The sequence below is a fragment of the Cygnus olor genome, chromosome 7 (genome assembly GCF_009769625.2).
Source record: "Cygnus olor isolate bCygOlo1 chromosome 7, bCygOlo1.pri.v2, whole genome shotgun sequence".
Taxonomy (NCBI): Eukaryota; Metazoa; Chordata; class Aves; order Anseriformes; family Anatidae; genus Cygnus; species Cygnus olor.
Window position 1 is genome coordinate 25,490,738 of NC_049175.1, and position 17,334 is coordinate 25,508,071.

Genomic DNA, 17,334 nt, shown 5'->3' on the forward strand with positions numbered 1-17,334 from the left:
TCACTCAACGATGACTGCTTTTTCATATGTTTTGCTTTGGTGCTCCCTCCAGTCAAAGTCTGAATAGCAACACTTACCCGCATATGTTGCTTTGTCCCTTGTTGGTACTGATTTCAGTCCTCCTGTTGTAACAACAGTAAAAGAAGATTTAACAGTCTTCCCATGCATGATCAAACTTGGAGCATGGGCTTGCAGGGGGAAGGTAGTAATGGAGGCAGAAGGAGGTAGTTCTCTTGCATTGCCATAGGGGCAAACTCTTACCATTTGCATCTGATTTGAAGCCTGTATCTGTAGCGTAAGAAGAAGAAAATCCTTGCTTCTCTTTCTTCAATGTGTCTTCTGCAAAGGATCCTGAACAGGAACCAAATGTAATTGAAAACATTACAACAGGAGTTCAACCAAGCCTATTTTTTTTTCCAAAGGCAAAAGGCATGTTTTTCACTAGGAAGCCACAACAGTTCTGTTAGTTTAAGCCAGCTGCAGATCTAGTTTCTGTTTTTGAGGCTCCTGAGCTCTGTGAAATGTCACAAGGCATGCTCTGGAGCTTTAAATGCACAGGCTAGACCTAAATGCTGCTGGCATGGTTAAAGGCTAGATGCCTACCCAAGCTTCACGGCTGGGTTGCAGGGGTTTGAGTCAGGCCTATGTCCTGAACTCTGAACTCCACAGGTAGAGAAGACCCTACACTGGCAGAGTTGATCTGGCTGCATGTGTAGGACTGTTCTTATACATTCCCAAGCCACACTGTTCTCACTGAAGCTCTGTCAAAATTTACCATCTCCAGAATGTGCCCTGTGGAGATGCTTCTGCTTCACCTTCCCCTTATGATCACTCTCCATTTCCCTACCCTCAGCATACCCACACATCCCAAGGAAGAGAAGTTACCTCCATTAAGCCCGGTGTTCGAGGCACTAAAGACTTTGCCACTATCCTTTGTCATGATCAAGAGCTCCATCTCCTTCTTTGCTGGGGCATTGTCTTTCTCCAGCAGCAGGAACTTGCAATCTTTGCGCAAAATGTCATCCCCCTGGGAGCTCAAAACGGTTCCCCCTGGAATATTGGTGAAGGACGGGAAAGATGAGGAGATGAGAATGGCCAAAGAGCCATAACTACAACACTTCTGTTCATGAGAACAGGGAGTCCTGTTGTGATTGGGGTTGGCACTGTTACAAGCCAGCAAGAGACACATTTATCACTTGGAGCTAAGAGGAGAGCTGTGCTTTGTTAAGCTTTATTAGAGGTGTCTTTAGATATCTCACTAGCAGGGGAACAGTTTCTACAGGAAACGGAGAGCATATAGAATTCAATCACATATAAAAATGATTTGCTCAATGACCATCTCATTTCTCAAACACACCTACTACGGAATCATAGAAACTCAGAGAGACATCCAAGGTTCATCAGAGCCAGCACATCTTAAGCGGATGAGCAGAGAGACTGTAAAACACAAAGCACTCCGTACCCTTGGGAGCCATGCATGCTTATGAGGCTTTGAACTGTGGCTTACTGAGATTGGGCTCAGGCCAAACAAGGCTCAGAAATGTTGATGTAGTCACCCTTCTGCCATTAGGCAGCATCAAATATAACTGGAATGGTGTACAAACCTGAGCTTGCAGAGAAATTGACACAACATTGAAAATTAAGATACACAGCCTGGTACTATTAATACCATCACTCTAGCACGAAGCTGGACTAAACTTACATTAGAAATATTATCATAACTTCTGCTGTATTTCCACCTATTTTTAAGGCTTGCCTTTGAGAGTACATGGATTACAAAAAGAAACTTGACTTCCCTTAAACAAAAAATAAGTCTCATTCATAGCTGTTGTAGTTACAGATAATAAGCTTGAAAAGTTGAATCCCAACCATTCAGAGACCAAAGGCCAGTAGATAGACCTCAGCTTCTCTCATTAATCAAATAATAATCTGATCATCAAATCCTTTATTTTTGAATGGTCAAGGCTGATACTACTGAAAAATGATGGTTAACTGTAGCCTTGAAAATGTTTTGGCTTCATATGAAGCACAATGTCACCTGAGTGATCTATCCGGTTACTTGCCTGTTGAGCAGAAATAGCTGCAATAAAATTATCCAAGTTAACCACAAAGTGGGGGAGATCTCAATCAGGCCAGCTGAGTTTCTCATTCTGAGCTCCTGGCTCATTTGCCTTCTTTTCAGAAAGGCACTGGTGAGGGGCTTGGCTAGTGACAAGTCACGCTCCTAAGGAGTCAGATGTTAGTACCACACAGCTGGCTGAATCTCTCACTGCTATCCTGACATGCTTGTACAAAGGCATGCCTAAACAACTGTAAATGGTACACTCACCTGCTGAGGCAGACACACCAGTACTAGCCATGGTGTTGCTCTGAGAAGTGTTCTTCATCCCATATGCTGCAATGAAGAAATCCCAGAATGAAAGAGATGGAGGACAACAAAGTACCTACATATACCAGCCTTGGGCTACACACCATCTCAGGAATCTTTTCTCATTTAGGGCACTGAGGAAAACTCATATGAGCAAGGGCTTCCCTAGTAAGCAAGTTTCTAGTGCTTACATCGGGACTGGGAGCCATTCCTGCATAGGCAAAGGAGAATAAATGTTCCTCAGTATCTCCTCACACCACCCTGCTCAACACCAGCAGAGGGCAATGAAGGAACCTCTGTTAGTATGAACATTCTGGTCACTGCAGAAAAGGTGGGAGAAGGCAGCGCACACCAGTGACTCCCATATTTTCTCTAGGCTTAAATTGTTGCTGACCTGTGGAGGCTGCAGAGGCATTCTGGGTCAGGGTTGAAGAGTTTGGTGACAGGTTGTTTTGAACTCCAAACACTGCAAAGAAAAATTATAGGAGTTATAGGAGTCCTGCAGCGCAGTTCATTGTACGTGTCTGCCAGGACAGTTATGCTGTGAAAGTCTGAATGGAAGAACAGAAAAATCTGACCTGTTGAGGAAGTGCTCAGGCCTGTGTTCAGAGTATGATTGGTGGGAGCCAGGTTATTTGGAACACCAAAAACTGCAAAAAGAGGAAATCAAATTTTATTACTTCTATGGAATCAGAAGTCCAGCACCAAGACAGTGGCATAGCTACAGAACTTAAGAGTAAGGGTCACTTGAAAATGCAGTTAGTGAAAATACACAGTAATTGCACAGAAGAAAAAACTTGAAAATTGTGACACCAAACCATAATTTACAGAACTCACAAAGGGGAGAAAATCCCATATCAGACAAGTTGCAATCATGAGATAATGTGAGAAAGCAAAGCTTTTAGTAGTACGCTATCATGAAGCTTCCTACACTCCTTCTCTGCATCTGGGAAATGACAGCATCCCTGGTACTCAGAGGCAGGTCTTACAAGGTATAATCGCAGCCAAGATTTATTGATTACATCTTTAGTGTAAGAGGACTGAAGGATTAGAACCAGGTGTTCTTACAGTGGGCCAGAATCATCCGAAGTTCACTAGAGTCCAAAACTAGTTTTGATAGAGAATGTGAGCCTCATTTAAGTCAATAACAAAGCTATCATGAAAGTTCAAAGACAGATCAGGCAGTCAGGACAATTGATCCCCACAAACAAGAACTTTCAAATACAGTCAGTGTGGAAGCAGAGAGCGCAAAGTTACAGAAAAGAAGAGAAAATGTAAGCCTATCTTCTGCCACATTGATTCTTCCATCATTTAAGTTCTCTCTCTGCAGAAAGAGTGCTACTGTTGACCCGGCTTCAGTATGGAGTTTTGTCCTGCCAGCCTGGGCAGTCCCGGGAACGTACCTGATCCTGTAGAGTGAGACATAGCATTGATCAAGGATGAGCTCTGGGCCATGCTGTTGTGGTATCCACCAAGGGAAGACCCAGCAGGCAGAGTTGAGGACCAAGTGTATGAAGGGAGGGCAGTATTCAGTATGGTTGTATCATATGTTCCCGACACTGTAAAAAAAACCACACAACAGTAATGGTTTTCAACAGGACCAGGCTTGTGACTTAGCATGCACTGCAGGTTTATGTGGCAGACAAATTAATCTGCCTTAGATTTCAGTTAACGTAGTGGAGTCCATGCAGTGACTCCAGGTTAAGATGGTATAACTGATCTCAAATGCCAGCGGATTACAGCCCACCTGAATTTTAAACAATGGAATAAAGACTGACCTGGTAGCATGACCATTCACAAAATGCTTTGAGGAGATTTCATTATTTATAGATGCTGTGATACCACAATAAAACACTTAATGTACTTCGTTCCATGTTCCTATTAATAAATCATCCTGGAGCATGAAACCTATGTTTTTTGCTTCCCACGTGTGGCTCTGGTTCATTAGTGCACTGGACTAAAATTCCCAGTTTGAGACAGGATTTGAGCCAGCAGAAAGAAAAAAGACATTCCTTGTTCCTATATACTGGTGGAGAACAGTGGAGTGAATGTGAATACCACTGCCTCAAGCACTCCATTGGGGCCTATGAATAACAAAAGCTAGTTATAACATTTCAAATAGTATTTCTATCATTATCAAATTCTACTGATCTCTGAACTGGTGGTATGGCCAATAAAACAAACACTGATTCAAATGTTGTCTTCAGTGCTATCTTCATCTTGCTCAGAGACAAGAGATCATGCTGCTGTAAGAGATGTTTATTTAGAGCTCGTCTCTGCCAGCAGCACATCCGAATTAAAGCTGGTGTCAGCAGGAACTGGCTTAACTTTATGGAAGTTAGACAGGTCACCAGAAAGTCACCCAGGATGGCTCATAGTAGGGCAATATCTGGACAGTCCTTTGGCATTCTGCCCCTTTCTCTTTATTGCCAGCACCACCAGGGACAGAGACCATGTATTCTTACTCTAATGTTCTTAGCAACTGGGTATACTGGGTATTTTTATGGAAAAAATTGTTTGGAAGGCTCCAGCATTGCTAACCGTTCTCTGCCGTGTACCTGACTGAGAGCTCTCCGTAACCATCTTTGTTTCCACCACAGCTTTTTTCGGTATCGGGAGAGTACTTGATGGAGATCGAGTAGGGCTGCAGCTGGCTGATCGACTTCCTTTCAGCAAACGTTTTACATCATCCAACTCTGTCCCTGGCAGGGAAAAGAAGCATACAGACTTATCCAAAAGCCATTGTTTCATTGATCTGTAATCCTGCCCAGGCTAAACCATTTAGTGGAATTTACCTGTGAGAGTCTATGAAGTTGTACCTTTCTGGGGGTGCCACTGACTTAAAGTTTCAAGGGCCTCATTTCAGGGTCTAAGTACAACTCTACCCTTGTAAGACCACCATCTAACCCACAGCATGCTTCCTTGTTCAGAAAGGGGAGATAAATGAAAATTCTTACAGCATGAAAATGGGATGACATGCTGCTATCCGTCATCATGAAGACTGGATCCTAGAGACACTGCAGACATACCTAGAGCAGCAACATTCTCTCTGTTATACCTGTTCCCCCTGGAGTATAAGCCATGGCACTTACATCTGCCGGAGGGAGAGGCACTCTGAAGCCGGACTCGTATTTCACTCTCTGGGAAGGGAAAAAAGCAGATCATGAATATGGAGTGAGATGTATTTATGCCCTGAGCTGGAAATGAATTTTTAGGCTGAAATGAATTCCTTATTTCCTGATGTCTGTGTTACCTTGCTACTTGATCTAAGCAGAACTCATGGCTTATGTGAGTTTGTTGTAAATTGGTTTGAGTGACTTTTTGTTTTGGGGTCAAATTTTGCTACTTTTAATTCCAGAGAGCAGTATTTTGCTCCTTGAGGGCCTCTATTGAAATCAATCGAATTGTCAGTGCCAATCAAATGGAAGGCCTGATTATACAGTCCTCAACCATACTGATATTCCAACTCATCACAATTACTATTATTCTACTGGGCAAAAACCTACAGAGCCAAAAGAAGCCTCAGGATTTTAAGGCTAACTAAATACACAAGTTCCCTACTACTTACTGAGTAAAATTCACACTGCCATCTATATAATAGGCTGTAGGACTTAGGCTCTTGCGATCTGCTGCCTTTTGTTTTGGCTCTTTGAATGTAACCCCCAACTTGACAAAAACTACATTGAGTTAAAACTATCAGGTCACAAGCAGACATTTATTAAGCCAACATTCTCACGAGGTACTCCATTTTATTACTGACTTTTACTGTCCAGCACAAGAGAATGAATCTGATTTGGTGGGGCAAGCCTTTAAGCTTGCTACCCACAAGCAAGTTGACCAGCTAGGACATGTGAAACATGCTCCTCAAGATGAAATCTGAAAATGCGTGCACTAGAAAAGAAACACTGACTTTGGCATTCAGGTGGAGAAGCTGATAGACTGGGGCAGTTTTCTGAAGTAGTATGAGAAACTGCAGCTGATTCTCTGCTTTATTATGTACGGCCTAGTTCTGCTGGGAGGTATGTAGCGTGCTAGAGGAGACTGTGAAGATCTGAGGTAGAATAATTGGTAACTGTGACATTCTCCAAGAGGGGTATGCAAGAGCATACGTTGATTTATATCCACTGCTAAAATTAACTTGGATAAAATGACATTATAGTTTCCTCCTCAAGCAACTGGGAACATATATTAAATGCTTACACAGTGATATAATCCTGCTTTCCCCAACACTGTTAATAAATTATTAGAAGAGCTGAATGATTTAAACGATGCAGTTTTACAGTAAGCTTGCTAAACACACCACAACAAGTCCATAATTTCTTCAACATCTCCTTACCACCAGCATGAGACCATTTCAGGGAATGGCCTTACGGTTTGTTACATAGATCTCAGGAGGAGAAACATAAATACAACATTGTAAAATTGTCAGAGGGAGGTCACAGAGCATGGATGGACTGAGTTTATGGTAGTAAACAGTGAAGATGGAAAACTATGTCCTATACCCCCAGATGTCGAGGTCGCCAAGCAGACCCTCCATTCTGATAAAGTCCTAACCACCATGACCTTCACGGGAGTCCATTTTTACACTGAGCCTTTAAGCAATTGCTTACAGATAAAATGGTTCACATCTGTAGTGGTGTAAATCCACATACCTTATCTGACTCTAGACTTAAACTGCTTTGATTCTAGCTAAGGAATAGGTCCGTTTAACACACCCTGAATTATACTAAAAAGAGTAAAAAAAGGAGGCTTCTAAAAGAGCAGTATCACTCACCTCGACTTTGGCTTCTCCCTCGTGTGGAAGCAGATGCTGTGAACACCAACAAGAGAAAAACAATATTAGGTCTTACTGCTTACAACACCTCTGAAAATGAATACATGAACCCTGCTCAGAGTGCCGAAATTCAGGCAGCAACCTTCTTTACTTGAGGCACAGCTGGGGGCATTGAATCCTCAGTTTCTGCCAGGCCCCCTTTAGACCATGAGGCATCTCAAAGAGCGTATAGCACCTTAGCATTTCTGGACCACCTGCTGTTTCTGTTTGTACACATAAATGTTGTTCACAGATGATGATCTCCTATTTCTACAGGCCAATAGGAGGATAATAGCCCTGTTTATGCCATCAACCAAGGCTGGATGCTGTGAAACCCTGTCTCTTCCCTGAGCCAGAAAGACAATCTGATCGCATCGTTTCTCTGTCTGCTCTGAACATAATAGGCCTGTCAGAATTTGAACAGGGCAAGCTCATACCTGTTGACAACATTCAGTATAAATATACCACTTGAGATCCAAGTCATCTTTCCAATTACGTCATATAAACATGTTGAAGTCTAGAAAAGAGCTAGTAGAAGAGGAAATCCAGCAGTGGCTCAAAATCTTAAGGGGCTACACTTTCTTGCTTGGAGTTATTCCCCTAGCTATGGGACAGCAAATGTCACAAAGTGCCCTATGTCTCTGTTCTCCTGTCCACGTCCTATGCCATACGGGGACTGTTAGAAGAGCAGCTGAAGGCAGTAGGTACAGTAGGTATAAAGTATGTAGCCTCTGTTGTGGAATCAGTATCAGCTAGAGATACTGATGGCTGACCCTGCTGTCTGCTGCATTGATGAAAATCTCTAATAACTTCTTTGAAATCAGGAACTGCACTGGCTGCCCAGTATAGTGGCAGCACTGGCAGAGCAAGACACATTAATGTGTGAAAAGCCATTGTAGTCACCAACTCACATGACCTTGCCATAATACTCAGAGGGACAGTTCTGAAAGAACATACCAAATTCTTTTCTGGGGAACTCTGGAGAAGAGTTAGCACTGGAGCTCCCTGCAAAGAATAAAAAGATGTCATTAATACTTTTTAGAAGACCATTAAGCGCTTTCCAAACATGTCTTCCTGGTACCGGTCTAATCCCACTGGGTAATAAACATTTCATTCAAAAAGAGCTATTCAGGATTACATGAAAGAGCTGCTAATGTCTTTCAACAAAAATATGCCACAACTCTTCTTAGGAATGAATATTACTATAAATAGGACCCCGCCATTCAAATGTGTCCCTGGTGGCTTATTTCCTAGCAAAGCCACAATGGGATTCTTGTGCTAATTAGGATAATCATGCATTAATATGCTGGCAGTCCCAATTGACCTCAGAGCGCACTACCCACTGGCTCCTTTCTATGGCATGTTCTGTGATACCTTCATACGTTGCATGGCGGCTGACATATGTTTTTCTTTCAAACGTTGAACCAGGCGACTTGGTGAGAGTTGAGCTGGGAGACTGTGCTTGTCTGTAGCCAGATGACGATGATGAATTCAGTCTACCACTTCCACCTATACACAAAACAAAATGCCCTCAGCAAATGGAATATATGCCCTGGGTGTACACTCTACATGTCCTGAGTGCTTTATGTTCCTGTCTTCGGAGCTGGACAGATTTGCATTGGTATCTCACAACTAGAGATGGGCAAGAACCACATTTAGATCTAACTCTGACTGTCCTCAACATTCACCGCAGAGAGGAATTTGTCTTTCTGGTTTTAAAATGACTCTTGTCAACAATCTCCATGACTGCAGCATTTGGCCTAAGAAGGTGAATTAGCCATTTCCGCTGAGCAGGAAGACATCTGGCTTTGGATGGGGCTGGGTTTTGGTTTGGATACAGATACACTTGTAAACTCCAGTGTTATACGACACAAAAACTGGGAGATGGTTGAACAAAACTCCTAGCACTGAAGGATGCAACTCATGAGCTGAGGGAAAGCAGACATGAGCGCACTTCCTTTCCAAAGCAAGCAGCCACATTCTCACTTAGTCACGCTTTACTCAGTCCATTTCCTGGAGAAGTGATAGAGGTGTGAGTCAGGCCCAAGGCAGCCTGGAGGTTATTAGTGTTATATTTAGACAGAGGAGAGAATTTCCCTTCCTAATTCACATCAGTGCCGTGGAAAAAGAACTGAGCAGCCATAATGAACATTTGGTTTGTGAAGGGACCAGACTCTTGTTTGAAATCTACTGCTGGAGTATGATCAGAGTGCAGCACAAGGGGAGCCCTGTGACAAAGCGCAAGATATGCATGCTGATCAGCAGGATCAGACTGGACGTCTTTTACCCATCACTGTAAAAAAGAGCACACCCTTGTGTTCTCAAAGTATTTTCTAGTTCATTTTCCCCTCTACATGGACCTGTTTTGTTCTGTGACTTTTCCACTTAATTCAGCAGAAAGAACTACAGTGACAAGTGGGCCTCTGCTGGAGGCATTCTGCAAGCAGAATGGGAAAGCAAAGATTAGAAAATGCTTTGTAAATCTTGAAGGGCTCATTATCTCAGAAATTCAAATTCTCTTCCATTCTTCTACACACTGGAAAGAAAGAACAAGTAAGATGGAAATCCCACAGAGTCATTTAAGTGAAGAGCTTTCAGGAATGGGTTCAGTTCTCAGTTAGACTGGTGCCAGTCTAGACAATTAGATTGATATCTTTACTGGAGTTACTTCACATCTGCCCTGAGGCAAAGGGATTCCGAACTCTGGCCTTTAACTGGTAAGAGGCTGAGTGTCTGTTAGATCTACTGGAAATGGCTCATTCACCCTTTGAGCTTCCATACCCCACTTCCCTCCCTTAGACTTCTCAGCTCTTCTGGAGCATGGAGAATGTTTTCTGTGAGGATAGTTATCCAATCTGTCCCATTGGGGACAGAGAGAAGGGTGTGCCAGAAACTTGGCCAGGAAGTTCATTTTTCAAAAACCTTCACTATGACAATCAAAAAGCTCAGCAAAGAAGGTTGCTAGAGAAGAACCCTGTTTTTACGGAGTAGACAGGACATACTGATTTAACACAACCAGAAATACGGCAGACCATTCAAAGTGCTAAAGCCATGGATACATACACAAGAAAATATGTTCTATGAAAATCTTTAATAGTAATCGATCCTTTGCAAGATTAACAAACAGATTAACCAAAACTGTCTTTTGAAGAAAAATGCTCAGAAAGATTGTGATTTGGAAATCCTGAAAGAAGAGAAATCTGATTTCCAAACACTTAAGGACAGTAGGAATGACATTTTTTGTTATTGTTCTCCTGAAAGAAAAAGAGTTTTTGCAAAGTTAAAGAAAAGTAACCTGAAATCAAGTTTTTCCTGTGGAAAATGGGAATTTTGCCATTTACTCACCCATCCTCACAACCAGCTTTAGGGAAAGAATACCTTTGCTTTGAGTATTTGTCATTTCTACTTTCAGAAACTCTGTTTTCCTCACCTCTGCCTCAATCTACCTCCCTGCCCTGAATCTCTCCTCTGCCCATTTCTGCTGCTTTTGCTTTCAATTTCCAATGTCTTTACTCCTTACTTGAAGTCACATAGCTGCTGCCGTGGGTGTAAGACCTCTTTTCCACTCCGCTCCCTCCAGTGTGGGATGATGTTTTGAGCCCACTGCTGCTCCCTCCTTCTGGAAGAGAAGAGCACAAAATGAGACATTCTTTCAGGGTAAAAGACAAGAGCAAGGATACTGCAAGACAAGGCAGGAGGTACCCAAAGCTGTCCTAACACTTTACAAGGACAGCTTTGTGTCTGGCAAGATATCAGAACTGCAGAGATGTGTCTTGGCAGGGCAGATAACCATTCATGCTGCAGAGTCAGCAGGTTTGTAGTCAAGTTTTGTTTTGGACATGGGCTGGGGGTTGCTTCTGTTAACCCTCATCATAAATGAGACAGTCCAATCCCTTTCCAACTCAGCAAGATAGTCGACAACACAGTGGTATAAAGAGCACGGAGGATTCTTCCCTCCTTGCTGCACAGAGACAGAAATCACCTGTGACATCTGATACTACCCGAAGGGATTCACCCACTATTGTCGACTGGGTAAGATGGAGGCAGCAGACCCATCACTTTTGTCTCTTGTCCCCAAGAAACAGGCCCCACTGGAGATTATATCTGGGCCTACGCCCTTGAAGAGTCTGGTGGACTGTGGAACTTTGTTTCTGACAACAGCCCGATGGTTCCCCACATACTGCTCCTTCTCTCCCCTAAGCACCGTTCTGGGAGGGGCATTTCTGAAAACAGCTTCTCTTCGGGTGTTAGTCTTTCTGCACCAAGACCTGTTGCACCCAGGGATTTATGAAAGTAATGCAGCCAGATAGCATGGAGGGGCAGCAGTCACTGAGCAGAAGTAATGCAATGGATCACAATTACTTACTGGGTGGTAAGGAAGTCAGCCTTGTCGTTACTGTCTCTGTAATAACTGAGGACAGAAAATTATTATTATTATTATGCAGAAGTTATTGCATGTTAATCTAGTCAGACAAGATCAATGTTCTACTTCATTTCCATGGAAAAGCGTGACTTATTCACGAAGATTGATTCATTTAAAGCAAAGTCCCTTAAGACCACATTGCCTGGATGCTGCAGGCTGTGTGTTTGCACACTTTTGTCACGTTACACTAAGTGCATCAATGCCATGAAAGACTTTTTTCTTTACAAGTCCCTTGGGCCATGGAAGTAGTATTATTTCAGGGCACTACTGAACCACACAGCAGTTGCTCTAACTGTGAAGCCCAAGGTCGGACCCCTCACTAGCTTCCTACTAGCTAACTCCCACAACACCAGCAGCAAACATCCTGTTTTACATACAGCCAAAAAAATATAACTAAAGAACATTTTCTAGACCATGCAGAGCAATGGTCTCAGAGGCACAAGGAGAATCAAAATGTTTGCACTACTGGTTAGAAATGTTACCACAGGGCAATCATTTCTGTTTAAACAATCAGGTCATGCTAAACGTCTCTAAAAGTCTGACCTTGACCCATTCTATTCTTTTTTTCTGACTTTGGCAGAGATGCCAAGGACAGGTGCAGACTTAGGTCTGGATATCTGGTCAGCATTGAACCCTTTACAAAACTGGATATCTGTTTGTGGGATCTTTGGTGTGCAATTTAATCTTGTAACAAGAAAATAAAATACGTTCTCCTTACGTCTTTCTGTAACTTCTGATCCATCTTGCCTTGTTTTCTTCGTTACAGAATCCATACCATTGCCACCTGCAGGGAAAGCATAAAGACTGTACTTAGAGTTTTGTGAATAGCAGAAGATGGCAACAAATCCTCACAAGTCCCACAAGTCTTCTGTCTTCAGCAGGGGACTGGACGGCCTGGAAGCCATCCATACCGAGAAGTTTAAAGTGCATTTCCAGAGCCACCTGTGTGCACCAGACTGTGCCTCTATAAAGGTCTGATCGAACCCACGGGATCCAAACATCACTCCCACACATCTGCTCTGTGCAGGATTCAGCAATACAGGAATAGAAATGCAGACAAATGCAGGAGATCTACCTCCATTTGCTACCCACATCATGCCAGGGCTACCAGAAAAGCCTAGCAGAAATATTGTTGCACTGTGATGGTAATACTGGGCATTCTCGGGATACATTCATGCTCAAGTCCTAGCACTGACTTCAGGGACGCAGAAAAACACCAGAGGTGCCTTTACAACGGCTGTTTTCAGCAGCAAGGAGCTTAAGGTAGGAAGAGGTCTACCTTGCCTTACAGGCCCCTGTCTGTGGCTGTGTAATCAGGGCTAATTTCAGGCCAGGTCAGGTCAGTCTACACGGCACTGAAATCACTGCTGTGAATGCTGTGTGTATTCTTCCTCATGACTTGGATCCCTCCCTAGTCACAATTACTAGCTCTGGCACAGGTATGAGTGTCTGCCAAGGCAGAAATACCAGAAAGAAACATTATGGTTGTGAAAATGAAACATCAGCTCAAAGAGAAAACACTCCTGTCAGAAGACAATATATAGTTGCTCACTCCTAGTCTCGCTAAGATAATATTTTATGTTGTGCAGCTGCAAATGCTGGGAAGGAAGAGATTTTAATTCACACAGAAGGTGATAATAGGCAAAAACTCTCCTCTGCATTTGATGACTCCTTAAAGCTGAAGGCCCAACTGTACAGAAAACTATACACTGAACAGGCTGAGTCTAAAAATGCTTTGGGCAAAATTCTTTCCAAGTTTCCAGAGTCCAGCTTGAGGCAGAACCCAAGCCCCCCCAGTTCAGCTGCCACTTGGGTTTGGTCCTCATGATTCCACCGTACCCTCCTGCAAAGCATCTACCAAGGACCACCTTTGATGTTATGCTTCCCACCCAGGCACAGACAATGACACGAGGCAGGAAGCAGCGAACATGGAGGAATATCTGAAGCTCGGATTCAGATCTGCCTTTGAGCAGCTCCCGCTATTCCCAGAGCTGGAGAGGAACAATCTGAGCTCAGAAGGCATGCTATCAGTCAAGCCCCTTTAGCTCAAGCCTCCTATCACCGACTCGGTTGAACTTTGCAGAGAACACTCGGGGTGCCCACAGCTCTCACCCCCAGCACCTCAGCCCAGGAGCTTGCCCAAATGGGGCTCCTGAAGCCACATCCAGGTCCTTAACACAGCCTTGGCAGGAGGACACTACCCAACCCCTGCAGTGTTTGCAAATACTGGGGATTTCCAAGGGACTAGCCGGGGGGCTGATTCCTAGGCATACACAGAACTGGAGCTCCGAGCGTTGGTAGAGCTCTGCCCCCAGCAGGATGCCAGTCCCTGCAAGGGAAGCTTCTTGGCCATTCCCTCCAAGGAAAGGCAATCTCTGCTACCCCTGATCGCATGAACAGGGGAAGCACCTCTACAGCTTCTACCCCCAAAAGCAGATGCTGAAAGCTGCTGTAGGGATGCCAGCACTACAGCTTTACATTTGGAAACCGCTTCCCTCCTGCCTTGTAGCTGCAGAACTCCATTCCTTTCTGCCACTGGGAAGCTGCACTGGCTATGGATGCTGGAGGAGGCCAGTGCCACCCCTGAGCGAACACATCTGCTGTGTCCTCGCCTTTCCTTGAGAAAAGGTATCTTGCTCTGATACCAATCAGAATTTTGATCTTGCGTGTGTCTTTTCCACGTGAATGCGAAAGCCAGCCCAGGCTCCTACAGGCTGACTGAGCTTGACTCCCACTATCTGCCAGGACTGACTCGCTTCACCAGCTCCTCCTAACTGGATTCACGAAGCCGTAGCTGTGGGCAATGTCTGAAGTAAAGCAGCGGCGCTGTTGAATCGGAGGAGTCACCTGCAATTATCTTGGAGCGACAAGCAGGAGCTTGCGATGTGGGATCGCTCTCAAACAGTGCAGGCAGCATAAGACAGGGCAACACAAAGGTTGGTTTAACACAAGCTTGGGGCTGAAACGTGCTCATGGCACTCCCAAAACCAGGGAATTTGCACAAGGAACCAGGAGGGATCTGTTTACATATGTGCTTTCCACGTAAGCCCAACGCTGCTGCTCCAGCTGACTGCAGCGCAGCACACTGGTGAGGATGCTAAGGCAGCCTGGGATGGGAGGTTCAAACTCCCCGTATTATTTTAGAGGCTAGGTATTAGCGGTGTGCAATGGAAATAAAGATTACTACAGGCACTTTTCAAATGGGAAGGGAAAAACTATTTTATAGCCATGAAGACTTATTTTGGTGGAAAAATAAAAGCAGATACGTTTCAGATCCTTTTGTTCCCCCATAACGGCCTTCCACTTTTCCTGTCTGACTGCTGTTACTCTCACAGCACATCCCTTCAGCACTCCCCTCCTTCTATTAATAGGGCTCCTGCTGGGAGACACTCCTTTAGGAGAAAAAGGCACCAGCAGGTGCTGAGATTAAAATTTTTTAATGTCAGAGGAACCCTTTGATCACAAATACCCTGAGACTCGGTAGATGCCTCCAAACCATGTCACTGACAGCTTTAGAAGCAAATGCCCTGACTGCCATCACACCAAATGCCTCTACGGGTGCATTGCAGGTGCTGCTATCCTAGGGCTAACAGAACCGGTTAAAAAAATGTCCCCTTAGCTCTCCCTCATCCCATGTCCCATGTCTAGGAACTTGACCTTCTCATTCTGCTTTAAAGCTACTTCTTTCACTTCCAGTTACTCAACCAACAGCAACATAGCCAGGACCGAATCAACAAAATCAAGTCTCCACGTCTGCTCACTCAGTAGATTCCCTCAAACGATGCTAATGCCAGGGAAGCAGGTTAGACACACGACCAAAGCGTGGATGTGCTGTAGGACAAGTAACAGCCCCAAAGCCTCACAAGTCAGTCCAAAGACAGGAAAAGAAGGCAGGTCTTTTACCTCATGTCACTGTGTTCAAGCTGCTAGACCAGCTGCAGAAAGGATTAAAAGCACTTCTGAAATCAGACTTCCCTGGCTTATTGTGATGAAGCTTCAAAAACACTTTACAGGGCCTTGTAACCTTCTATGACAAAATGTGGCCCAAAATCTGTAATCAGTGACTCACTGCTGATAAATAAACCTGCCTGAGACAAAGCAAAGCTCGTCTGTGGCAAAACGGACTTTCACTCCAAAGTATTTCCTGGCATTTTCAGGACTTATTCCTTTATATTACAGCCCACAACCACCACCTGAAGCTTAAATTTACAGTCATTATTCTTCCAGCACATTTCAGATTCTCTTGGATTTAAAAACAGCCAGCAGATGATCCACATTTCACCACACTGATGCCCTTACGCAATGGAGAGCATTCAATTACCTTTATCTATTTGCACGGTGGTTTCACAAAACGTATTAAAAATGTACTTTGAACTTGGCTTCGCATTTCTTACCTCCCACAAGATATACTCCTTGCACTTAATACTCTTTTTAAAAGAGCTATATTCAGTGACAAACAGAACCCCAGAAGACCCAGCTCTTATACAATTCTAATTTTACACCGTATTCCCCCACAGAAGAAACATAACACCTCCTCTATTTTGTCTGAGAACACAGCATTCTGCAAGGAATCTGGAAGACAGAAAATACAGGATATTTTTCTTTCTTTTTAAAATAATGTAACTTACCTGGTATGCTTTTGTTACTGAACTGAAAGTCTGTTTTTCTCCCCAACCGTTTCCTATAAAATTTGCCACCTACACCTTATATTGTGTGCCTCCAGAGGTGTGTGGAATCGGAGTGATCACCCAGAAATGTTCACCTCTTCTTTATTTAACCTGTTTTACTCTTGCCCTTCTTGGGCTTTTCTATCCCTTGCTCCTAAACAAGTCCTGACAAAGGCGTGTCGTGGTTTCCTGCCTCACCCTACCCTTCCAATTATCTGAACTCACTGGAAAAAAAAATCTGCCTCCAGGAGTCAAACTTCACTGAAAGCAAGAATGTTCCTACCTATTTGCTCAGGTAGATTAACTGTTTAGATCCCAGACAGACAAAGGCATGAAGGTTTATGTCAGGGGAAATGAACTGATACATGATCTGAGTATTTTAACACATGAATCTCACCTGTTTTGGCATTTTCTTGCAGAACGTTATTACGCAGCACCTGCCGACGTCTCTGCAAAGCTGGCTGCGACCAAATCTTATTTTGCTTTTTGCATACACTGGAGCGAACTTCCAGCTGGTACAAACAGGCTGAAAACAGCTCAAGTCAGTGCCCTGAACTGCTTGCAGACCCCACGGATATTTATGTTCTATTCAGGAGACAGCATTATCAATAAATACCGTAATCAAATGACACACACCAAACTGAGTAAGGAACAAGATTTCTTCCATGTCTACCACCTGCAAACTTCCCACTGAATAGGAACCGAAGCAGAGAGCAGCCACGGTGGGTTGAAGAAAAACTCCATCCAGCTCACAACTGTGTCCCACCATAGCCCATATCAACAGCGATGGGAGGACTGGGTGAATGAGTCGAGCACTTGCAGATATGCTCCTGCTGTTCGCTAGAGACTTCTTTAGTCAAAGGCAGAAATTTTGCAATCATTCCATGATGGTGTTTTTTCCATTAATTTGTCCAATTAGTTTTTTGAATCTGTACAACATTTTAGTATGCCCAGTGTCGTACAGCAAAGATTTTCACAGCTTACCTATGCCTCGTGTGAAGATTTTATCTCCTCCTGAACACAGCAGTGTCATTTGGTGCTCTGTGTTTCTTTGTACATTTTC

At 43.8% G+C, this 17,334-nt stretch overlaps 1 protein-coding gene across 1 annotated transcript in view; it reads right to left on the reverse strand.

Moving 5' to 3' along the window:
• Nucleotides 1-16,483, reverse strand: part of COL17A1 (collagen type XVII alpha 1 chain) — a 38,791-nt gene extending 22,308 nt beyond the window's left edge. The window contains exons 1-16 of the mRNA XM_040564537.1: nt 16,233-16,483; nt 12,323-12,388; nt 11,548-11,592; nt 10,702-10,800; nt 8,556-8,690; nt 8,139-8,186; nt 7,143-7,178; nt 5,461-5,508; nt 4,927-5,070; nt 3,772-3,927; nt 2,947-3,018; nt 2,763-2,834; nt 2,330-2,395; nt 886-1,050; nt 262-351; nt 78-122 (exon numbers count right to left, since the gene is read on the reverse strand). Of these exons, the coding sequence (XP_040420471.1) occupies nt 78-122; nt 262-351; nt 886-1,050; nt 2,330-2,395; nt 2,763-2,834; nt 2,947-3,018; nt 3,772-3,927; nt 4,927-5,070; nt 5,461-5,508; nt 7,143-7,178; nt 8,139-8,186; nt 8,556-8,690; nt 10,702-10,800; nt 11,548-11,592; nt 12,323-12,377 (1,276 nt within the window). The 5' untranslated portion in view covers nt 12,378-12,388; nt 16,233-16,483. The remainder of the gene's footprint in view (nt 1-77; nt 123-261; nt 352-885; nt 1,051-2,329; nt 2,396-2,762; nt 2,835-2,946; nt 3,019-3,771; nt 3,928-4,926; nt 5,071-5,460; nt 5,509-7,142; nt 7,179-8,138; nt 8,187-8,555; nt 8,691-10,701; nt 10,801-11,547; nt 11,593-12,322; nt 12,389-16,232) is intronic.
• Nucleotides 16,484-17,334: the final 851 nt, after the last annotated feature.